Source organism: Colius striatus, chromosome 6 (genome assembly GCF_028858725.1).
Source record: "Colius striatus isolate bColStr4 chromosome 6, bColStr4.1.hap1, whole genome shotgun sequence".
Classification (NCBI taxonomy): Eukaryota; Metazoa; Chordata; class Aves; order Coliiformes; family Coliidae; genus Colius; species Colius striatus.
Genome location: NC_084764.1, coordinates 38,106,744 through 38,132,133, shown reverse-complemented (window position 1 = coordinate 38,132,133; position 25,390 = coordinate 38,106,744). Strand labels below are relative to the sequence as shown.

At 45.4% G+C, this 25,390-nt stretch overlaps 1 protein-coding gene across 1 annotated transcript; it reads left to right on the top strand.

The window, feature by feature from the left end:
* Nucleotides 1–913: 913 nt before the first annotated feature.
* On the top strand, nucleotides 914–18,797 carry DHRS7 (dehydrogenase/reductase 7). The gene is made up of 7 exons (XM_061998024.1): nucleotides 914–1,307; nucleotides 5,706–5,858; nucleotides 7,874–7,980; nucleotides 9,668–9,907; nucleotides 15,175–15,297; nucleotides 17,524–17,739; nucleotides 18,595–18,797. Exons 1-7 carry the CDS (start codon nucleotides 929–931, stop codon nucleotides 18,628–18,630), a joined length of 1,254 nt encoding a protein of 417 aa, XP_061854008.1. The 5' UTR covers nucleotides 914–928; the 3' UTR covers nucleotides 18,631–18,797.
* The last annotated feature ends 6,593 nt before the right edge of the window (nucleotides 18,798–25,390 follow it).

The following is a 25,390-nucleotide window of genomic DNA, read 5'->3' as shown; positions in this document are numbered from 1 at the left end:
TCAGAAAGCTGTAATGCAATTTTTGTGGCAATCCAGGAGTGGATTAATGAATTCTTTGGTTATTGGTGGAGCTGAGACAGACCAGGCAGCAGCCTGCAGTAAACCTGGATATCCAGTGCTAAGTCTTCTGATAGATGAGGGGCATGTGAGGTTTTGGAAACAGGTTGTGTGTCCCTTTCTGAACAACTATGTGGGCTGTCTTACATAGGCTTTGCTTGCCTTTCTGTCAAGTGTCTGGCAAGGAGGCAGGAATTATTATGGGTTCTCCTTTTATATCTGTACCTCCTACTTGAAAGGCTTTGAAACATCAAGGTAGTAAGAACAGAGTTTTTTGTCTCTGCACACAAGCATTAGCAAGTCAATAGCAAAGAGCTGTAGGTGAGAGTGCTGTCTTGTACAGAAATGCCACTGGTTTCATTTTTAGCACTTGTGGGTATCCAGCACCATGGATTTCAGAGCCCAGGACTTAAACCCAAGGTCTGAAATGTTCTCAAGAGCAGTTATATGTGAGAACTGGGTTTGCATTGGATGACAGCACAGTGGAGGGCGCATCCAAGGGTAGCATTACTGCAGGAACCTGTGTGGGGAAGACCTTCACGCTGTGAAATGAGCCTCTGCCTCTTGCACAAGGGATGCAGTATGGTTTGTGACAAAGGCTGGAAGTGACTGCAGCTGGGCTGTGAGCAACTAGGGAGCAATTACCCGTGTCCTCAAGGGACAGCTGTGAGGTTGTCTTCAGGAAGATGAGCATTGTTTTGATCTCGTAACATTGAAGCCAGACTGCCCTGGACACCTGCCCAACGCCCAAGAACAGTCAGTGGACAGCATTGTTTATGAGCAGAAGGCGGCCTGCAAGAGGCATGTCGAAGAGGGAAAGGAAACAGAGGGGCCTGCTCCCAGAAACCGACCTTCACCCCATGCCACGTATATGGCCTTTGCCCTACAAACCCAGCGCTTATCTCCAGGCGCGGGGCTCCGGCCGGGGGAGCTCGGGGCAGGCCGCGGCGGGCGGGAGCGATGCGAGCCAGAGCCATGCGCCTTCGGGAGGCGGGCAGGAGGCCGGCTCTGCGCTGCTGTGGGGCAGGCGCTGGCTTCAGGCGGCGGGGGCGGCTCCCGCGGCCGCGAGGCCCCGATAAAGGGGCGGTGTGGACCGCCGGTAGCGGTGCGAGCCATGGCGTGGGGCTGTGCTGTCTGCCTGGCGCTGGCGGCCGGCGGCCTCCTGGCCCTGCTGGTGCAGCTGGTGCGCTGGCTGCGAGCCGACGGCGACCTCACGCTGCTGTGGGCCGAGTGGCGCGGGAAGAAGCCAGGTAACGCCGCCTGCCGCCGGGGCGGAGCTGCCGCGGCCCGGGGCAGCGGGGGCAGTAGCGGCGGGGTGGGTTTGGGGCGCTCCATGCGGCGATGGCGGCATGTGAGATCCCCAGGGACCAAGGGAGTCGCTTCACATAGGTGAACCTCGCCCTTGGCAGCTGCTTGATGGGCTCATCTATAAAAATAAAAGCATAATTTTCCAGCCCTTATCCAGCAAGGCGCGTGGTGCTCCTCATACCAATCAAGTATCTCTCTGAAAGCAACTTCGCAGCAACAGTGAGCTCCAGCAGATGTATGGCAGGGGCTGGCTTGTTGGACCCCAAAACGGTCGGTTTGGACTATTTCTGGGCTGACACTCACTTTCTGGCATAGGCAAGCGGAGGAATTGAAGCTGCCTGGTGAGCGCAGGGTTCTGGGACAGTGCTGAAAAGAGGGTGGGTACGAAAAGAGAAAGCATGTCTGGTGGCCAAGAGGAGTTGCTTAATAGTCTGCACAGTTTCTTCATCCTGATCTAGATGAACTTACTTCTGCAGGGGGATTGGACTGGATGATCTCCAAAGGTCCCTTCCAACCCCTACCATTCTATGATTCTGTGATTCTTCTGACATCTCTTAGTAGATCTCAGCTTCACAGTAGTGCTGGAAGTGTTTACAACAAAGTGTTTACAATGAAGCATTTTAATGTTTGGATTAAGTGAGTTACCTTTTGTGAGAACTGTGCCCTGAAAGACGTTAGGGAACAGGACCACATGATTGTTGTCCATGACTTTACACCACTTTTTAGGGGGCAAGGTGCTACGTTTGACACCTATGGGTACAGAAGTTCAATAAAATGCCAACAGTCATGGATTTTCAATTCTCGCTCCTGTTGATCTCTCTTATCTGGCTGTAATTCTGCCATTTTCTGGGCAAAGATCTTTAAAAATCATAGGTTTTACTTACTTAATAGAGGCTTTTGATCAAAAACCCCACACATTTCTGAATATCCCCCCTCAGCTTAGCCAGCACTGGTGATTTGGGGTTGCTGTGAGCTGCTGGGTTGAGGTGAAAGTAACTGCACCAGAACCTCTTCTTGCATCTGCCCCGTCAGGGAAAGAAGCTGATATGAAAGGAGAGTGACAAGGGACACTATAAACCTGTCCCGTGTGGGAAATGAAACCAGGCATTGTGTTGTGATAGGGAGAGTGGACTGAATTGATGGAAGGTGGATGGTGAATGTGTCCCTGGGGGAATGGTGGAGTAAGGTTTTGGGCTTGAGATCATGATTCACCAGGGGATGCTGGTGCAGTTGGAGGTTGGCATTAGGAAAGGCATGAGAGAAGAGTAAAACAAACTCATTGAGACATCTCTGTGTTCTGCTTTCAGTTGGAAGCTTACTGTGTAAGTGCTAGTCCATATAATGGAGAACAGAAAAGCTTGCACAAGTATTAAAGCTCTGAGAAATACTAATTTTAAATCTGTGTGACAAATCTTTGGTAACTCTTTGGATGTGCTGCCCAAAGTTTTATATAGACTCTTATCAGGTAGTTCCCTTATATAAGAAAGCTTTTATTTTCTTCCTCCCCATGTTGTGCACATAATGTAGCAATGGCTAGATAAGTAATGTGTGGATCTCACTGAAAAAAACCTTGTTTTTTATTTAAAGCTGCTATCAGAGCTGTCTCTCTTCCAGTCATTATATTGTGTTACCACTTCTACATCATCATTGTGGATGTCAAAGTTTTTGCAGATTAAAATACTTACCAGAAAGCAGACTGATCTCTTGTGTTTCTTTCTTTTCTGCTGTAAACTGTAATTATGAAGAAGGGCCTTAGTATAGGTATGACCAGTTCCATTTCAATGATTCCCTTATAGATTTTGTCAGTGGTAGGTGCTGGCTTGCTTCCCATCTTCTAAATATTTGTGTGGCTGCAAGACAAGGGTTACTGTGTGCAGGAGCACCTTATGGGTTTCACCATCTGAACAACAATCTCTAAATGATGTACTTTTTACAGGCAGGGGAATTGTTACCAGGCTAAGGAGGATCCTTTCATGTGTTCCTGAAGCTGGGAATAATGATCTGATTCTTTGAGGCCATGGAGAGGATGTTCTGCTTTGAACCTCTCTATGTCTCCCCCCTTTTTTTTTTTTCCATTAATGAAATTACACAACAACCTTGTGCTATAGGAGCTATGAAATGTTGGAAAAAACCCAAAGTAGAGCTACAAAAGCACGTCTTGGATTACTTGCAGTACTACTCTGTTCAACCTCTAATTTGTTATGCCTTGTAACAGAGCAGTTAATGATTAGTAATAGCATAATTTGCTTTTATTTTTTAATTTTGTCATGTTTAATTTTTAAACTTATTTCCAGCAAGAACAGGACATTAATCTAGAGAAAGCTGCTGGTTTGACACTTGCTCTACAACAGCATTTGAACTAGGTTTTCCATTATGTTAACTCCCAGTAGCTCAGTGCTTGGTAACTATCAGAACTGGGGAATCAGTGGAAAACTTTCCTTATCTAGATTAATTATTCTGTCCACAGAACAAGATCCTGAATAACTTCAATGAAGCTGCCCAAGGCAGGTTGAGAACAGGGAAATTGAGGGGTTGGAGGAGACAGATTTATTTCCAGTAGCAGGAAGAGATGAATGTGGTAAATAGGTTTAAAGTATGTCCTTGTGTTGTCTTATTATGTAGTGTTTGTGTACATGGGTTTTCTGCCAAAAAAAAAGTAATGGGAGAGATGAATCCCTGTGTTTCTTCTGGTTAATTCAATGAATTGGCAATGTATTGGAATAAAACTGTAGGAAAAGAGCTTTACAGACAGCAGCTGTTTGCTATAATGATTAATACAGTGCTTATTCCTATAGCTTCAGCAGCAGCTCTTTATGCCTCCCAAGTTTATAACCTCAGAATACATCTCTCCTTTGGAAATTGACTGTTGTTGTTTTTAAAAGCAAAGAAAAAACCCCAAACAACCCCAAAGCCTCATTTTAAGAGGGATTTTTCTTTGGCTAAAATACAGTCAACTTGAACACAGACAAATAATACTTCACTGCCAGTTCCACAAACTCAAGCTGAGCTCTGATAGTCTTGTGTGCTCTCTGCTCTTGTCAGAAGAGTTTTGGTTTTGGTGCTGATATCTTTGTGGGATTTCTGTCTTTGAGACTCTGAAAGTAGAAATTTGAAGCACAGTGTGGTGTAGAGAGAACCAGGAACCGATAACTGAAGTAAACAGGAAATTAAAGCACTCCCTGCTACTGGCTGCAGTGAAGAGCAAATGCTTTTGCTTGCTAAAATGGGTGGGTTACTTTCAGTGGGCTGAAAATTGCTTTTCTGGCCTTCTCCAGAATAGAATTTGCTTTATCAGAAACTGCTTTTGGCTCTACTATTTAAACTATACCAGGAAATATTTCTTGATTGGCTAGACATTGCTGTTTCTGTACAATCTTGAGAGGCAGAAGAGCTCCTGTCAGTGGGTGCTCTGAGTACGAGTCAGATTTTACTAAGATTGATATTCACTTAAGACTAACCTTGAAGGATAGGTACAAATGTTAGGCAGTGATACATTCTGGAAAGTGCTTTGATACCAGTCATCATTCCTCCTTAAATCATGCTCTTTGAATAGAATGGTTGATTTTCAGTCGTCTGTTGTTTTTGATGGTTTTGAGTACACATCTGGAAAGCCAAGCCTTTTCCCAGTGCCCAGGTGTATCATGGAGTTGGGATGAGGCAATCAAGAGGCATTAGACATATAAACAGAGGAGTAAAAGAAGTAAGATGCTATTATTTTTACTACGGGTTAAAAAACCATGTCTGGGCAGAAGCTATGAGTGCACGGGGAATTCACAAGTGAGCTTACATGTGTACTGTCCTCCAGCCAGGACAGTAATTAACCTGCATCAGTTACAACAGAGTGGATGAACACCCATTTTATTTATTATGATTCACTCTTCTTGCTCCAAGAATTTTCTTCTGTCAACAATTGCTTAGGGATGTTTTTTGAGGTAGAACAATATTGGGAAAGATTTGCTTAAGCTCTGGTTTGGATTTGCAGTCCACTAACTGCTTCCTGTCATTTCCAAGAATACTCCCCGTTCCTCTGAAGCTCTTTATGACGAGGTTAGTGGAATCTACATGTGGATGGCTTACAGAAATGCAATCTAAATTCCTTTCATCAGGTAGATAATCAGTGTTTATTCAGATTAGCCTTGAGACAAAGTTCAAGTGTCAACAGAACAGCTATGAACAATTTCACAACTGCATGTGACCAAAAAAAAGAAGTCAGGATTTTGTAATAGCCAAAAAAGTGCATGTTTCCTAAAAACAGTATTAGGTTATACCCCTGCAGTGACTTAAAGGCTTATCCTAGCATTGGCAATGTGTGAACTACTGTCTTGGGTTTTTTTTGACAGAAAATGAACTGCGTGGCAAGGTTGTCTGGGTGACAGGAGCTTCAAGTGGAATTGGAGAAGAGTTGACTTACCAGCTATCAAAGATAGGATCCTTGCTTGCCATCTCAGCAAGAAGAGAGGATGAGCTGGAAAGAGTGAAGAAGAAATGCCTCCGTAAGTACAACTTATTACTTCACATGGGCATTTCCACTCTTACTGTCACGAAGTTGCCACAGAAATACAAACCTACATGTCACAGGAATAAATATCGTGATGAACGTAAGCTTTATATGTAGCTTCACAGAGAGTTTGAAGCTGGTGTTTTTGAGAGTGAGCCTTTATATAGGCTTGAATTATGAGTTCCTTCATAAGCCAACGTTGCCTAAAAATCTCATCATCAATTGCAAGTGGTCTTGTAAAACACTAGATTAATGAAAGGAATAAATACTGTGGGGAATGGAGGAAACAATTTGAGGGGTCTCATCCTATTGAGAACCAAACCACGTAGCTGCTAAGAAGTCTTCTTTCCTCAGGTTTACACGTTACAGGCAGACTTGACAACTGACTCTCCTCTTTGGAAAAGGAATGAGTAGAAATGTTCAGAAAAAGTTAGATCAAGAGGAATTTAATATGCTTACTGAGTCAGGCTTCATTCCTGCCCTCATTCCTCCTGTGTCTATCTCTTTGTTTTCTGGCTTGGCAGTGAGAAGGACAGACAGTTATTTCACACTGATAGAGGTCTCCTTCCTATTACTTTCTCTTCCCATTCCTTTCCAATCCTTTCCTTTTTGTTTTTTTCCCCTTGTTTCATTTTTTTTCTTTTCATCTCTTCTTCATCTTCCTCTCCTACTTCTCCTGGGCCAGGGAGGTTCATTTGGGCTTCTCAACAATCTGGCATGGTGTTTGGCCACCTGGGCCATCTCATGGATGGACACCAATCCTGGGCTGTTCACTGAGCCATCCCGACCAAGCCTCGCTGGCTGACTGCTGCCAGGAGCTTGGCTTCCCATTTCCCCTTCCCATTTCCCCTTCCCATTTCCCCTTCCCATTTCCCCTTCCCATTTCCCCTTCCCATTTCCCCTTCCCCTTCCCCTTTTTTTTCTATTTGTGTTTTTTCCTTTTTTTTTCATTCATCTTTTCTACTTCTTTCTCTATGACTTTGTCTTCCTCTTCTTGTTCTTCGTCATCTTTTCATTGCCTTTTTCTTCATCTCATTTTCTTTCTTCCTCTTCCTCTTTCTCTGTAGCTTTCTTGTTGTCTGGTTTATTCATGGCAGAAAGACTCCACATCAAAGTGGGTTGTAGCTTGCGATCATGAGGTAGAGTTGTGTCACTTGAAGTACGTTTAACTACGTATGTTTTATTCTCATGTTTCTGGAAGAAATGGAGGGGAAAATGCACATGGAGGGATTAGAGGGAGCAATAAATGGAAATAGTGCTAGCTTTAAACCAGACAGATGAGTTCATGTAAACCAATAGCCTAAGTACTAGTGACCTTTGAACAGACGCAACGTATTCATGTAAGTAGCCATTGTATTTGTATATCATTGTGAAGACAAAGTTCAGCCTCATCTGTATATGCAAAAAGTAGTAATTAAATCAGAGCTTTAGGCTCTCTGAATAGGACAGCTGGTTAAAGGGGAGCAGGCACACTTAGTTGTGGCTAGGAATCAATATAACATTAACAAAGTAAAATCATTTTAGTAAGCTAGACTTCACCTCGTAGCTACCCGTGTATCTATGTTGTAATTTGAGTCTAAATTGTACTAGTCTTATTGTCAGGAATAAACCAGTGAACATAGAAACGAAGTGTCAAGGCTGCCAATATGCTGTGCTTCTGAATGGCTCTGTGAGACATACCAGTATCACATCATCCTGTTGCATGTTGCTGCCAACTGTTGCAACTTATTTGGAGACATTGTATATATTATGCTGCACAAGCTTGTTTGTTAAAGTCAAGGTTTTCACAAGCAACACCATAGTTAGGAGAAAAGAAGAACCTGTCAGGAACAGATTAAAAATGTGTTCTATGTGGTGATCAAAGTGAAAATCAGGCAAGCATTTTCTTTCAAGTTATGATTTCTTGGCGTCTTTTTACTGAAAATGTGATGTTTAAAAGCAGGTCACATTTCCCACAAGTGTTATGTCAGCAATCTTATTGATTCCCATATACTTTATGGTTGTTTGTAGAGATTAGCAACTTGAGTGAAAAAGATATCCTTGTTCTGCGCCTTGACTTGACTGATAGAAGCTCTCATGAAGCTGCCACCAACAGCGTTCTTAAGCATTTTGGCAAGGTAAGGTGTGCTTCATGGGTTAAACTTTTCTTCTCTCTCTCCTATCCCTGCATTTATATTTGCATTTCACTCTTATTCTGCCTTACTGCAGACTCACAGGATGGTAGAGGCTGGAAGAGACTTCCAACCCCCTGCTACTTTCCCAAGTTTCAATATTAAACTTGCCAAAAAGTACCTGAGTTTTCATCCCTTCTGTTGCTTGCTTCTGGGTTTCAGCAGGGTTTACAGAGGGTGCAGCAGTGAATAAATAACCACTGGTCATTAGCAAGAGCTAAAAACTCGCTTGATGTCACTGAATTTCTGGACCAACTGAAACAATCCTCAATTGTACATTGCAATAGTGTGTGAAACTTTAATTTTATAGTTTCAGTAATGCATGTAATTAGAGTCCAAAGCTATATGGGACAAAACTGGACACCAGGCACAGTTGTTTTCTTTGTTTTGTACATAATGTCTGGATGGCTGGTTCAGAGTATGGAGTTAAGATTTATTAAGTACAACATGCAAAACTTCAGGCTTGACTTTTAGTCCATTGATATTTTTGATGTCACAATGAAATCATTGGTACCATATGTGTTTCTTCTCTTTACTCCAGTTTTCTGATTTTGCACAAAAAGTATTTTCAGAGGTCATCTTGCAGGACCTGAGCGTTGTTATTTGCTACGGTTAAAAAATGTTGTGTGAAAGGCAACTTTACAGCTACCCATGTTCCTGTAGTGGGAGCTGACCTTGTTTGGCATCAGACACTGTGTTCCTGCCTTGTAGACTCAGCTCAAAATGAGCCAGTCCTCAATTCAAAGAGGAGGCCTAAGTGGGGAAGAGCAACTGCTGAAACTTCTTCAGCAGCTGTTTCATCTCAGTTGGGTATGACAGAGATGGCACTAGAATCACAGAATGGTAGGGGTTGGAATAGATTGTTAGAGATCATCCAGCCCAACCCTCCTGAAGAAACAGGTCCACCTTGATCAGGTCACACAAGAACATGTCCAGCTGGGTTTTGAAGACTTCCAGAGAAGGAGCCTCCACACCCTCCCTGGGCAGCCTGTGCCAGGGCTCCCTCACCTCAATAGTGAAATAGTTTTTCCTTATGTTTATGTGCAACTTTTTGTGTTCCAGCTTCATCCCATTACCCCTTGTTCTGTCATTAGATACAATAGAAAAAGTGATGGTCCAAGCTCCTGCCACCCACCATTTAGATATTTGTAACTATTAATTAGATCCCCCCTCAGTCTCCTCTTTTCTAGACTAAACAGCCCCAGTTCCCGCAGCCTTTCCTCATAAGGAAGATGCTCCGGTCCCCTGATAATTTTGGTGGCCCTGTGCTGGACTCTCTCCAGCAATTCCCTGTCCCTCTTGAGCTGGGGAGCCCAGAACTGGACACAGGACTCCAGATGAGGCCTCACCAGGGCAGAGTAGAGGGGGAGCAGAACCTCCCTTGACCTGCTGGCCACACTCTTCTTGATGCATCCCAGGATGCCATCGGCCTTCTTGGCCATGAGGGCACATTGCTGGCTCATATTTAGCTTATTATAAACCAGGACTCCCAGGTCTCTCCAGCAGATCAATCCCCAGCCTGTACTGGTGCATGGGAAAGAGAGAGAAGAGAGCAGTCACTTGACAATTTCCTAAGGAAGCACAAGTATTAAAGGAAGTGTGTTGCATTAATTTCTTATTTCTGTTTCCTGAGATTGATGTTTTGGTCAACAACGGTGGACGTTCCCAACGCTCCTTGTTCGTGGAAACAAACTTGGAAGTCTTCAGTGCCATAATGGAACTCAACTATCTAGGGACAATTTCTTTAACAAAACATGTCCTGAACCACATGATCCAAAGGAAAAAAGGAAAGATTGTTACTGTGAGCAGTGTGATGGGTATCATGGGAGCTCCCCTTGCCTCTGGGTACTGTGCCAGCAAGCATGCTCTGCAGGTAAGTTAAAGTAAATGTTAATGTGTAACAGACCAGTAGCAGTTAGTGCTGTAGTAGAGAACGTGGTTGTGTGCAGAAAACACAAGTCTCACCTGAAATTACACACAACATATGTAACTCCTATGGGTTTTGAAAGTTTTTTAGATCGATTTGCTCTGAAATGTGAAATATCTCAGTTCCCAGTGTAGATTTATTTCCCTGGCCAAAATTCAGATGCCATCTTGGTTGGACCTTACCATCATGTAGTCAAGTTCCGATGTGGAACATAAGATCTTGGCCTCTGCATGAAGGTTCAGGATTATTCTGTTGCACGTAGAAGCACTGATGTTCTCATCTTAATTCAGTTAGGGAGAAAACATTCACTGGTCAGAGTTTTAAGACTCCAGGAAACCTTTTAGGACAGTAAAGCAAGAACAGGGAGCAGGGAAGCACACTGCTTGGAGAGATGAGAATTCCTGATCTAGCTGGGAAGACCTGAATGAATCTTCCCAGCAGTTCTGAAAAATCTTCAGCTCACAATGTCCTAGAACTTGTCTTCTGCACAACACTTAACTTTCATTATTGCTTGGCAGGAGTTTTTGAAAGTAGTCTCCCTTGTGTAATCAAAGAAGAGTTCAGAGAAGTATCTGGGGGGAAAAGACTGTATGATTTGAGGAATGATTTGTTTAACCAGTAACTTTGTTTTGACATACTTTTTCTTACTACTGTTTGATTTCCTTCTAATGTTCATGTTGATCTCAGTGAGATCTTCATCTGTGCTTAGTGATGATTTCAAAAACTGGCACCTTCTTAACTCCTTGCTGGGTTTAAACACATAACCAGAGTAAGGGACCAAACTATGGAATCAATACATATTTGACAGTTGGAGTAAGAGCAGCAAGCTTACCCTCCAAAGCCACTGGACTCTTGAAAGAATGAAGGTGTAGAAGTCAGGGATAGGTCTTTGCTAATCAAAAGTTTTCAGGTAGTGACAGGGAGAGATCTGCTGCTCTTCATTGGAGTGGCAGAGATGAAATTGCCCGTTACAAGCCAGCAACTAATTCAAAGAAGGCAATGAGCAGAAGCATGAATTCCCTTTATGCTCCTTTATTTGTTAAGCAGTCTTTCAGCTGGATAATCTGTTAGGGGTGGTGCAGTTGGTCTGAGCATGGCTAATTGGTTCCAGAGCACGAGGAATTCATGTGTTGCTTGAAAAATTATTTTGTCAGAATGTCATGTTACGATGGAGAATGTGGATGAAGCTTTAAAGAGATAGTTTACCTTTTATCTCTTAGCTTCTACCTAACCAGGGCAGGCTCCAACCTCCTGTCTTATTTCTCTCGCAGTAATTCTGTAAATACTTATCACAAGAGTTAAAACAGTGACTTGCAGTACAGATTTCAAAAAGTCTCTGTCTGAGAGTCTCTTATCAGTCTGGAGTTACACTTAGATGGGGACATGAATCCCCCCAAAAAACAGAAAAGCTTTCCCAGGCCAGTTCAGGCAGAGGAGGCCTGTGGGATTGGCATTTCTCCTCAGAGGGCCCAGTGGCCCAAGGAGAAATGGCTAGAGAGAGGGTAGAGAAAAAAATAAGACAAAACATAAAGTAATGCTTTTCCTGTTGTGTTTTTCCAGTACATATCAGCCTGTATTCTAAGATCTTTCTGAAGTGAAGGTAGGCTCACATATCTAATAACTGGTGGCCAGTCTGACATGGATTCATCTGCTAAGGTTTTTGGTTTCTGAAATTCATGCTTTAGACTCTGCCACAGCTGACATGGTAATGCTGCAACCTAAATTACACCTTTTTAGAAAAAGTCCCTCCTTTTCTTCTGCTTTTTTTTGTTTGCTTCTTTGTTTTTAAAATGTCTTTTCAATGGCAGTTGGAGGAGGAAGGAAGGAAGGAAGGAATTCTGTTAAGACTGAAAATTTGTTCTTGAACCAATCGTGCTTTGATTCACATACCTGGGATTCTTCCTAACAATGTTCTACTGATGAAATTACTCTTTATTTCAGTTCTGGGAGTGCTCCAAGAGCTTGACTCAAGCCCATAGGAGCCTGCATCTGACTGATGATGTTTCTCTCCTAGTATGATAATACTCCTGGAGATCATGTGCCATTCATCTCGTTGTAATTTGTGTAATTGGTGGCATGTGGAGGGGATCTGAAATGGTGTCCTTCAAAATGTCCCTTAATCAGGAACTAATAAGCACATGGGCTGCACTGAGCAGCAACTGCTACACTGTTCAGTCCCTGGTCATTGGGAGAATTTCTAAATGTGTCTGTCCTAGTAGAAGTCAGTTCAGCCCTGGCTCCACCACCTTCCAAGGTTTGGTCACTAAACTGGAAAGACCCAGAGATGGCTTGAAGCAATTCTAAAGACCCTATGTCAGCATGTCAGGGCTGGCTTCAGTCTGGGTTTGGGAAGAACACTCGGATTCTTCCTCTCCTCAAATCTGGATCTGCCTTGTCTAAAGTAAAGAGAGCACTTTCTTTTCCTACGTAGGAATTTTAAGCTTCTCTTCTGTGAGGCAGTAGAAGAATTTCACACCACCTACATTTGGGTATCTAAGATAACTGCTGGAATTAGAGAACCTGTATACACTGTAGATAGAGCTTCCAGAGGAGGCTGAGAGGATGTGAGATTCTGGTCTTGAGGAGGCTCTGAGTGCCTATTAACCATGATTTCAGCAGAGCAAGTGTCCTGGCCATCCTGTGTTCCCACTGAAAACTACAGATCTCTTTCATGGTGTAAAAAGTGCAGTGCAGGGGAAGGAGGAGCCACACAAACCCATTGACATGGAGGGGGATAGCAAAATGGCCACAGAGAAGAAGAAGGAGGTTGCTGTGAGCTGTGGTTACATGCATTTCACATTGACAGCCTGAACAACCCATTAGTTGAAACAGCACACTGGAAAAAGCCTCAGCAGCTCTGTGCTCAGCTGCCTCCAAAGGTAACACATGCTCAGTGCTCCAGGGCTCAGCTTATTCAGGTCAGCAAAGCTCTCACTGCCGGACTGGGAGCGAAGTGGCCATCTGAGTGGCCTGTGCCCTCTGCACAAGGTGTCTGAAGTTGCCTATGGAGCTGTGTACAACTGTGTATGAGTACTCTGGACTATGGGCAGGTGGCCATTTTTGGTCAGATTTGTATCTCAAAGGCCTCCCAGCATTTGAGAAGGTGTAGGTGCTTTTTCAAAAGTGACTGAGCAATGTTTCTGGCTTCCTTCCTGTCACAAGCAACCTGCCACCTCCGTGATTCCTGAAAAGACATTGTGAGCTTTTCTCCTTCATGCGAAATGGGAGGCTCTTTTCTTCCTCACCATCCCAAATGGCCAGGGAGTGACAGGGGAGTGTGGGCAGGGAGAGCTCTGGCTCAGTCCTGCTCAGGATTCCATGTTGATGGAATAACTTATGAGTACCCAAAGCGGGGAGGATAGCTCCGCAGGCCACACAACATAGACGTGTTTCTAGGAGGGCTTGGGCTTCCCATCACTGCTGTGTTGGGTAGGATGCAAAGCACTCGTGAGCTAGGAGCAATGCCTCATCTTCCCCTCACCCAAGCAGCCATGCTCATGACACATGCTGCCTCCTGTTCCCCTTTGGGGTCTGGTGGCTTTTTACTTGTTTCTTTTACCTCAGCTGGACTGATGGTGCAGATTTGGTGACAGGACTGCATAGCTTGGGGGTTGAGAGGCTTTTCTGAGATAAATGGGCTCAGGACCCTTCAGGGAAGGAAGGGGATGTGGAAAGTGCAGGCTAGGGTGTAGCAGTGGCCTAGAGGGATGGATGCAGCACGGCTGCATTGGTGCAATGTCTAAAGGGGTGCAGCAGGAGTGGAGGATGCTCCTGTCAGGGCAGGAGGTAATCTAGGGGGGCCCCAAGTCTGTAATCCAGAACAACTGGGTGGTTGGCAGACCATCATCTGGGGAAAACTCTCCTCCTAAACTGCAACAGATGCTTTGCCATGTCTCATAGTAGATGTTGGGCATGTGTCTTTAATGTTAGAACTTGGTCCTCACACACTCTGAAGATCTGACAGTAAGTCTGAGCCTCCAGATACTTAATAACTTTATATACATGGTCAGCGTTGTCAGAGAACCAACCTGCAAAGGGCATATGTCATCTATAAACTGGAATTAGTCACTAGCAACTGGGAAATTCAAGCCCATGTTCTTGGTCATAGATGTGCAGAGGTGTGCACTCACTGCCTAGCTTTGGTGGATTGCCCCAGTGACTACTCCTGTGTCACCACAGGAGCACAGCTGGCTGATTGTTGTGCAATTTAGTGAGAGTTGTGGGTCAGATGGCCCTCTTCCCAAGCTGGATGAGAGTCCCAGTTATAAATTTTGAGTGGGAGAAGTTCATCAGCCTGTGCTCATGCTCTGATGTGACACAAAATCGTGTGTCAGAATAAATACAGGGAGCTGTTATTAACAATGCCAAAGGTGAGACACGGTGTTGTGTTTGCTAAATCATAGTTCTACAGTGCTTCACCAGCAGCTTTAATGAGAAGCCTCATCCTGAATTGATCATATTCCTCGTAACAGTTGCTCTCTCAGTGTGAATCCCTACAGAGATTATGAACATTTGTATCCTCTTAGCTTAAAGAAAAGCAGTACTTGCCTCTTAGCTTAAAGAAAAGCAGTACTTGCCTCTTAGCTTAAAGAAAAGCAGTACTTGCAGCTTTTTTAATGACAGTTCCCTTCGATGTGCTGGTAGCATATTTCTGAGCTGGAATAAGATTTACATCTGTGTGGATGCAAATTTCAAACTCTACAGTGAATTCAGTGTTACAGAGTTACCCCCAAAATATCAGAGTGCATCTTGGACTTAATGACAAGAAGTTTTCCTCTTTCTCTCATGTAAAACCAACGCTCCTTAACGTGAGAGAAACAAGTTAAAATCTTTAATCTCACCACAAAGAGCAATTCACCTGCAAAAGACACATTTCCACAGTTTTGCAGTTCTCATGGCTGATTGCACTACAAGCACCAAATCACTGGGGATCATCCTGGTCCAAAGCCAGCAGGACCTGCTGTGGTTCAGAGAAATTAACATGTGTTGGAGAAGTCAGGGATAGAATCCTGAGTGTTACATATGTCAGTGTCTATAATTGCAGATAACATCTTTCATTTGCCATTAAATGTGAAAAGAAGGAAAGCAGGAGTTGCTTTTGGTGGAATGCCCTTACCTTTCCAGCATAGAATTCTTATGAAAATACGTGGTCAGTTAAACCTTGCTATGTGAGGGAACAGAGGAAGATTACATGATTTTTTTGTTTATTCCAGGGGTTTTTTAATTCCCTTCGGACCGAGCTGACTGACTACCCCGAGATCAGCATTATCAACATTTGCCCAGGGCCTGTACAGTCAAAGATTATACAAAACGTCTTCACGGAGAATCTCGCAAAGGTAAGGGCTCAGTTCTCTCTTGATAAATCCAACTTTCACTGCAGGCCTGGTGGTCCTTCCATGGGTGTCCTTTCTTTTTCTCCTCCTAGCAAACACTAACCTCATCTTCTTACTGAGCAATGCTTAGGCTGATGCAGAACTATGTGTAGTCTTGTCATTCTTTGTGGCATCAACCCCACATCAAACAGAAATGAAGTGTGAGGCTCGTTGTGCCTTCTTTCTTCCAACACATGCAATCCAGGTTTAGTAGAATTCCCTGAACATCCACCCTACTGCAGTTTCAGGGGAAAGGCCAGGATTTTCTTGCCACATTTGTGCCTGCAGAACAGTGTCCTTCCTGCACAGGCAGCTTTTGTTTGCCCTAGTCACACTGTACCCTGTGTGGCCGATGCTGTTGTTGGCCAAGCTGCCAGTGTCAGCTGATGTGAGGCAGGCATTCCTGTCCTGTTAGTAACTGCTTGAGGAGAAACAGCATAACCTGCCAGCTGCACAACTGCTTTTAATAAAGGCTGTCCAACAAAGCAGCTGGCAAAAAGGGCTCTGATGATACATCAAAATGCAATTTGACCTAAATTCAGTCAATGTAAAGCTCAGGCTAACCTGCCAGCATGTGTGTGGGAATATCTCCCATTGTTGGATCGAATTCTGAAAGGATTTGTGGCTTGCAAAAGTTCACACTTCTGTGAAAGAAATTATTGACTTTTTGAGCAACTTGGAAAACTTGCAAAACAAATTACTCACATTTCAGCATGGCAAAAAGCCTCAAAGGAAGACCAAATCTGGGGCAGAATTGCTTTTGCTCTAGGAAAGAGCAGGCTGCTCTGCCATTCTTTTTCTACTGCTGGAGTGAAATGTAAATAAATTAATGAGCCTGGAGCTTGTGTTTACCAGGCAACACATGTGGACAAGATTTCAAGACGGACATCCCTGCCACTGCAGAAGCCTGTTGCTTTTCCCTTGTTTAGGGCAGTTGCCCGCAGAGCAGAGCCCATAGGAATATCTAAGTTAGTAGGGAATGTGACCTCATCTACTCACCTCATTACTGAATAACTTGTAGCATATGCTGTGCCAGGCAGTTGGGGATGGGACTCAATGATCTTAACGGTCTCTTCCAGCTGAAATGATTCTATGATTCTACGATAAGATCTCCCCTGAGCCGCCTTCTCTCCAGGCTAAACAGCTCCAGATCCTTCAGCCATTCTTCATAGGAGACGTGCTCCAAATCCCTTACTAGCTTGGTAGCCCACCTCTGGATCCTCATGTTGAGCCAGCTGACAACCAACACTGCCAGGTTCCTCTCTGCCTGGCAGCTATCCAGCCACTTCTCCCCAAGGCTACCTCACTGCTGGGGGTTGTTGTGGCCCAAATGCAGGATTCGGCCCTTGACCTTCTTGAAACTCACGGCATTGGCCTTGGCCCAGCCATCCAGCCTATCTAGATCTCTCTGTAGAGCTTCCCTACCTTCAAGCTGATGGACACTTCTGTCCAGCTTGGTGTCATCTGTAAACTTGCTAAGGGTGCTCTCTGTCCCCTCATCCAGATGATTATTAAGGATGTACCTCATCCGGCCCTGTAGATTTGTGCACATCAGTGTGGAGCAGCAGGTCACTGACCATCTCCTCCTTAATTGTAGGGGACACTTTTTGCTCCTAGCCCCTGTCTTTTGGCTTGAGGGGCTGGCTTTCCCCAGTGGAAATGTTCCTTCTACTAAAAACTGAGGCAAAGAAGGCATTAAGCACCTCAGCCTTATCCTTGTCTTTCATTACCAAATTTCCTTCTGGATTTAATAGAGGCTCTCCCTGGTCTTTCTTTTATTGTTTATGTATTTATAGAAACTCTTCTTATTACCCTTTACCTCTAAAGCCAGTTTGACTTATAGCTTGACTGACCTTCTCTTTATCTCCCTACATAACCTAACAATGTTCTTGTACTCATTGTGAGTGATCCACCCCTTCTTCCAGAGGCCATAAACTCTCTTTGGAGATCTCTGTTTTTAACCTTTGACCCTTCAGTCAAGGCACTAAGGAAGAGGCTGCTTTAATTCAGCATGGGTGCTAAAGGAAGATGGTCCCACACTGAAAACAAGAGGATGGTGAGGGATGGGTCTCTGCCTGGGTCATTCTGTGCATGGGGAAGCTAGGAGGAGCATGTCTGTGGTTCAGAGCCCAGTCCTTCCTCTCCCACAGACAGAAATCCAGTTCCCTCCTCACTCTCTCCCTGCTCCAGTCCCTCGAGAACAGTGGTGACCAGTCTCACAAGATGCCGACTGACCGCTGTGCGCGGCTCACCCTGGTCAGCATGGCCAATGACCTGAAGGAGGCCTGGATCAGTGACCACCCCTACCTGGCCGTTTGCTACCTCTGGCAGTATGCACCCACCTGGGCTTGGTGGCTGATGAACAGAATGGGCAAGAGGAGGATCCAGAACTTCAAGAGTGGAGTGGTGAGTTTACTCCTCTCTAAACCACCTGCTTTTTTTTCACTCTGCTGGCAGATGCCTCAGCCGTGGGACTGTGGGGATTGCATTTTGGATCCCTTAGGTTTTGCCCCCCTCACTTCTCTAGCACTCGAAGTCAGGCAGCTGGAATAACTGCAGTGTGGCCACAGTGACATTGGTACATCAGGGAGTGCCCAAGCACTTGCTCTAATCTTCATCAGATGGGCTGCAAGATCAGATCCTGCCATTAATGCAGAGCTGAGCTGGAAGTGTGAGCATCAAGTTGTTAATGCAACTTGGAGGGAAGAACTGTTGAAGACAGTTTTTATATCAGACGTGTAATCTAAGCACCTCCCCAAAGTACGTTAAGTGATGCTCCTGTGTGCCAGGGCTTGCCACTGCTGCTTACAGCCCTGCAGGCAGCTCTGCAGTGTCCTGTAGGTGCTCGGTAGATGGTAGTTCTTCTTACTGAGTTTTTGTTGAACTTGGTGCAGCCCCTCTCCCTCTCGTGTTGAACTATTCCAAAAGCAGAAAAAACAAAACTAAGGGTAGCACATGCAGCTTAAAATTTCCTGCCTCCACACTGTAAGCTGCCTGCAGCCACAAGCTGTGTGAAGGGCTGCTCAGGGAGGTGGGAGAGTCCCCATCCCTGGAGATATCTAAAAGCCATGGAGCTGAGGTGCTGAGGGACGTGATTTAGTGGTGGGCTTGGCAGTGTGAGGGGAGTGGCTGGACTCAATCTTAAAGGTCTTTTCCAACAACAGTGATCCTACGATTCTTTGATTCTGTAAGCAAAGTAGCACTGTGGGCCAAGGACTCCAACTGGGGGGGAAATACTGATGTCTTGTGCTCTCACTTCAGGATGCCGATGCGTCTTACTCAAGAAAGAAGAAGTAAGGACAAGCGTGTACAAAATCCTCTTCCTCTTCAGCTAAAGCTGAGAAAATGTTTCATGTGGCATGACTGCAAACAAAAGCTTTTTTTTTATGTTATGCCTTTGTGATCATGTAGCTTGACCTGTCAAGCTGTGCACACACCTGGCTTAATAAAAATCTCTTTCCAAACACCTCTGTTTTGTGTCAAACCACCACGGGCTGAATGCTTACGCTTACAAGAATTGAGACAGAAGAGGCCAAACAGGATGATTTTCTTTTTCTGCCAGAATGGCATCGATCAATACTTGTTGAAAAGGCTGAAAACGATACACCCACAGAATCCTACTACCCTCACTTTCATTCCTAATTGACCTTGAGCAAAATACCCCCACAACTAGAAGCTTGGGCTATGAAGGGTCAGAGTTTATGGTCTGTGCTCATGACGTATTCTCTTGGGAAAAGGAGAAGGTGTTTCATCCTTGCCATCAGCCCCAAGGCTGCTGTACAAGTTGGCTTAGAACTAAATTTGTATCGTCATCATCATTAATGTGTGTCTTTAAGGGCAGAGTCCCTGACCTTCTGGCACAGCATTTACAAGTACTGGGACTTTTAAGTCTCTTGACACCACTGCAGAGGCTGTGGGTCTTGGTCTTCTGCTTGTTTTGAGAAGTCTGAGGCTCGGACAGTGGGTAGAGAAGCAGGGAAAAGGGAGAGAGTGAAGCTCTAACTGTGAGAGCTGTTGTGGACAGGACTCAGCCATGAAGCCCATGAGCATCAGGGAGAGGTGAGCAGGAGGAGTTCCAGGAACTGAACCACCTCTGATTACAAGAAGGGTCACATTATTAAGGAGAAATCCATTGCAGAGCAGGATGATCCCAGTCAGGACAGGTAATTGAAGCTGGACAGAAAAAGCCATTTCCCTAGGTGGGTCAGGGACAGGCTCCTCACCCACTGCAAGGGCCAGTCACAGCAGCACCAGTGGCTGTGAGCCACAGCCATGAGGAGCCAAGGACTCTGCTTTTTAAAATATTTACCTTGCCTTTGATGCCCAAGTCAACCATTAGCTCAAAGTAGCTCTGCAAAGGCAACTCATCAGTACTCATGGACTTGGTAACTTTCTTGCTGTTGACAGAAATGTTTGGACATCCCTTGGGCCATGCACTGTCCAGGTAAGAAAAATTCTTACATCATTGAGTGGTCATGGAAGAATAACAACCCCTTCACAAATCATTGAAACTTTGCAACCACAGCAAAGAATAAGCCCAGAGTGATGGTTTTAACGTGACATGTAAGAAAGATGGAAATGCCTGTATAGAGAAAAAACTAAACAACTAATGAAATGACCGGTGTCTCATCTCTTGCAGTTCTGGAGGTTTGGAAGGTCTGTTTCACTTGGCAACACAGCCGTGGCCACAGTGGGGTTGTGAAAGGTGCTGAAGGGGCAGCAGAGTGCCTGTGTGACAGAATCAGCAGCTCTCTGTACTCCCAACATGCAGGTGATGTTCACAGGATGCTTCATCTGCCGACAACTAATCTGTGGGCAATTTGGCAGTACCGTAGACAGCAAAAGGCCAGCTCCCAATTCATGTACAAGTTTCTCTGCTTCTTATCTACTGAAAAAGTGAGAGCCTTTCTGCACAAAGAGGAGTTCCCTTCTCTTGCTTGAGGTAAGGACAGTGGTGCCAGTAAACACAGACTCGCCTTTATGGGCTGCCACTATCAGTGAGAGGAAGGACAACGTTGAAGGAGTGACAGTAGAGCTGACAGGGAGTGGTGGTGACACAGTGACCTGCCTCTTTAGGAGAGGCAGCTGATGTTCAGAGGTGTTTAGAGCATGGGTGGTATGAGGAATTCCTGAGGGAACTGGGGCTGTTTATCTGACAGAACAGGAGGCTGAGGGGAGACCTTCTTGCACTCTCCAACTCCCTGAAAGCAGGTTGTGGTGAGGTGGGGGTCAGCCTCTTTCCCCAGGTAACATGGGACATGACAAGAGGAAACGGCCAGGGGAGGTTTAGAATTGGGTATTAGCAAACATTTCTTCACTAAAGGGTTATTGAACGTGAGAAGGGGCTGCCCAGGGTAGCAGTTGAGGCACCACGCCTGGAGGTGTTTGAAAGGTGCATAGATGAGAGGCTGAGGGATGTGGTTTAGTGGTGGAAGGGGCAGTGTTTGGTTTGTGGCTGTACTCATCATCTCAAATATCTTTCCCAAGCTAAATGATACTAGGATTTCTCTTGAAGATTGTCTGCTGTTAAGCTTGGGGTTGGATTTGATGGCCCTTGTGGGTCCCTTCCAACAAAGGATAATCTGGGATGATTAAAGGCTGTTCTGGCCATGGCAGATGATAAGAAAGAAAGAACATGGCTGCTGCAACTTCCGTGAAGGAAGCTGCCTGCAGCCCAGCCATACCCCATCAAGCAGCTGTACTGGATGAGGAGATGTGAAACAGACAACAGCAGCAGTGAGGAGAGCTCAGGCAGTGACACACAGCACAACGAGGTAGAAAGCGAAGGAGAAAGTGCTGAAGACAGGCATCACACTTTGATTTATGAAAGGCACATCCAGGGGATAGTGCTCAATCTGTGCTACATGAGCAGCACGGTGCAGGAGCTGCTGGGTGACCTCCATTTATTGCAAGAGTGCTTGTCAAACAGTTCCTCCCTGGTGCTGCAGCCAGCCATCGGGGTGGGCAGTGCCTTTGAAGGCTGGGATCGTTGCGACAACAACATCACATACTGCATGCTTGTGCCCCAAAAGATTTCCCATGGGTACTCCTTCCACCTGGAGCCAGATATTGCATGGGAACTGCTGGGAAGGAACTTCTGCATCTGTGTGTCTCCGGAGTGCACCTGCAGCGGGGAGGAGCTGGCAGGAGACGTGCTGTGCTTCCTCCACCACCCTGAGGAGCCACTGAGGAGAAATCAGGGTCCCAACCTCCTTGACACCCTCTGCACTGGCCCTTACCTAGATGTTCATAAAACTGCCCTCTGGTTCCAGAACTTAGTGATATCAGCCTGGGGGCAGTTGCCTCAGCCTCGTTGCTACTGGATACAGTTGCAGCCCTCCAGACACTCCTGCAAGATGAAGCTGTCAAATGCCTCCCAAAGACCTGTCTTTGTTGAGCTGGTTTTTGGCATGCAGCAAGGTGACTCAGACATCTCTGTGAGCAGCCAGACTTCACAGGATGCTGTCTTCACCCCAAGCACGATGTGGCCTGACACCTGTGCTGTGGCAGAGGCAAAGTTCTTCAGGCACGTGGCCAGGATGCCCTGCCTGGCAGCTACCACCTCAATTGCCTGCAGCTCTGTGCTCACATGGTGCCAGGAATGGGCTTTTCCACCTGTATCAAGACAGTTGTGATGCACCTTTTGGCCACCACTCCCGTCAGCCTGGCGCAGGAGATACCTGCTGTCACGCCTGAAGGAAATCATGCAGTACCTGCGCTGCTGCCTGGAAGAGAAGCACCTCAACCACTTCCTCTTTGGCAATGACAATGTGCCTGAGGAGATCATCTTGCCTCCTGGCTTCCGAGAGGCTGAACCAGTCAGCCTCTTGCAGCACCTGACGGATTATACGGCTGCCCATGCTGAGGCACTGAGCAAATATAAGCAGGTAGAAGATTGGCTCAGAAGACAGCTCTTCAGTGAAGAGGTCTTCAGGCAGAGAGCTGTGGGGAGTGGGAGCCAATACAGCTCAAGGGGCCACTGCAAGGAGCCTGGCAAGAGACACTCCCATTAGCACCTGGATGGTGACTGCTCTCCTTCAGGAGAGCCCATTGCCTTTAGGAGTTTGATGTTGCAGCCCACAGAAGGGGTCCCATGCTGGAGCAGACACTGGGATTGTGGCTTTGTTTAGAGGATGCCAAGGTTGGTTTTCCAGGATACAGCTGTGTGTGTAAGATACAGCTTGTTTTTGCAATAGATAACTCTTTCTGTAGGATATAGCTATAATTGTAGTGTCACTGAAATTGGGAAATAAACTCCTTCACACCAACGCAGCATTAAGAAGCAGGCATTGCTTTATTGCAGCATTGGGTGCATGGACCCAGTGGCTCACCCATGGCTCCTTGTCCTGGTCCACCAGCACAGTCTCAAGAGCAGGACCAGGATTGCAGCAATGACCCAGAATTGCCACTGCTGCAAGGCATCAAGGAGCTGGGCTCCTCAGGCAAAGCTGTTCTGCTCTGCTCCTGGTTCATCAGTTCTCTATTTGGGTCTCTATTTGGACACGACCCTGGGCTGCTCACTTGGCCACCCCAGCCAAGCCTCACTGGCCGACTGCTGCCAGGAGCTTCCCTTTCCCTTTCCCTTTCCCTTTCCCTTTCCCTTTCCCTTTCCCTTTCCCTTCCCCTTCCCCTTTCCCTTTCCTCTTTTATTTTCATTGGCAGCAAGCCCTACCTACCTTTGTCTCCATCCATATGGCCCTTGGTTATCTCTTTTTTTCTCCCATCTCACAGGGGCCTCTGCCATCCTAACAGTGGGGGTGGATGGGGGGCAGTGAGCAAGAGACTGTTGTGGTGCTTTGTTGGCTAAGCCAAAATCACAATGTTCCCTTCTGTGTCAATGACATGAAATGAAACCAACTGGAGCTAGATACTAAGGAATGATTTATTTTGAAAATTGATTGCATGTTTTTAACCAAGCTTATGTGGTTATTTAGCAGACCTCTCCAGGAACACAATCTTTAGGCTGGCTTTATTTTTCATTTTCCAACATATCATGTCTCTCAATGTTGACCTGTAATTCATTTCTAACCGTACCAGTGTTTTTGTTGTATGTTCCATAAATTAACCAAGAAATGATGTCCTCTGCATTTCATTACTGCTCAAGCAATTTTCACTTCAGACCACGTTATTCTTCACTCTCTGCTTTCTTGTCCAGATCTGCACATCAGATGTCTTGTCACCATCCTCCAAACTGCAAATACAGCCCATTTATTTCTCACGTCCAAAACAAGAGCACAAGCATAAGAATAAAGGTTGACTAAGACAAGCGTAACTGTTTATCCACTGGAACAATTCCCCAAGACTCAAACCTGGCAGAGTTTGTAAGTGTATATTTATTGTAAAACATGTCAGCGTTTCCACTGCCTTTGAAAGAATATGTTTTATGTTAAGGCTTCTACAGAAATTCTCATACTTCAGTTATGCACCTCGCAAGCAGAGCAGACCTGCTACACTAAATCATAGAATGGTAGGGCTGGAAGGGACCTTTAGACATCATCCAGTCCAACCTCTCTGCAGAAGTAGGTCAACCTAGATCAGATCACACAGGAACGTGTCCAGACAGGTCTGGAAGACCTCCAAGGAAGAAGACTCCACACCCTCCCTGGGCAGCCTGGGCCAGGGCTCCCTCACCCTCACAGATGTGACCCTCTTTCAGAAACTAAAACCCTTTCTTGTTGTTATACTTTACTAGACTCAAACTTCAATTTAAGATTTAAAATGGAACAAGTGAAACTTCAGAGATAAGGTTTTGTAATTTGCAAAAAGAGCTTTGCTGGAAGTGGTTTTTTTTCCTGTGACAAGTCAGAATTTCACTGTTAAGCCTCTCAAATACTCCAGCTTCTGTTCAGAGGGATAACTGAAAACTCATCATGCCCAGTCCCTGAAGAAGAACAAGAATTCAATTCAAACAGAAAAAGAAGCAATGCTAGGACAGGTTCTGACATTCAGAAAGGGCAGGAGGATAAAAGATAGAGGAAAATGACAGACTCAGTCTGCACCATTACTAAAATGAGATCATTTATTTCATTCTCCTGTACCTTCTGCTCTATTTGCCAGGAATCATATTAGCAACAGAAACTGTGAGAATCTGTCCAACCTCATTAGAGAAGCTGGACACAAATTATGAAAACCGTTTGCACAGAAAAAGAAAAGGCAGAGTTGTAGGATTTTGCAAGATTAGATCAAAACCCTTGTCAGAAAAACTGGACAGCAAACTAAGAAAGCCTAATTACCAGTACTGCAGTGTGCTGAGCACCAGCAGAGAACACTACCACCTCATCTGTGTCTGTAGAGATATTGGTTTACTACTTAGGACAAAGCTGGACCGGCTTAAAGAGAGTCATGCTCACAAAGCTCTTCTTAAGAGCAACCAGTTCACCCAAAATGTTCCTCTGCCATCCAAGTACACTGTTCAATACTGCCAGGCTCTGAAGGACGAGCTCTGCTCCTGAGAGCCATTGTGATGGGTGGCAGTGAACCTCTTCTGTGTGTAGATCCATGGGCAGCCCTAACAGTATGTAACACTGCAGAAGGAAATGATGATTCTGGTGTATACCAAGGCACCATAGCTGGACTCGAGACTGTGGGAATTTCACCTGAGAAATCTTCACACTGAGGTCTTCCCTCACCAGTCTGCTTTTTTGAGAGGAAATTACAAGCAACAGGTAAGGACTAATTGACTAATTAATACCTTAAGTCAGACACACAAGGGTCACTTTAAGTCAGGCTCATTCTTGGATGATGGGATCAGGTTCCCTCTCTAGTCTGATTTTCGTAGAATAGCAGATAATGGCTCTTCCATGGCCTTGTCTGTAGCCTCCTGACAGTTCTTGGAGTGGCACAGTGAGATGGACTCTTTCAGGCTGAGAAGGTTCTTGGCCTCCTTCCTCATGGTCAGCAGACACTGGCCTATTTCACAAAAGGCAGCTCTTGGTACCATACCCCTGCTTTTTGAGTCCTCAAGCAGGTAGCAGCCCTGCCAGGATTGAGGCAGTGGGTTGAGGCACTTTATACACAGACACAGATACACTAAGATAGCAGCTTGGACCTACTCCTG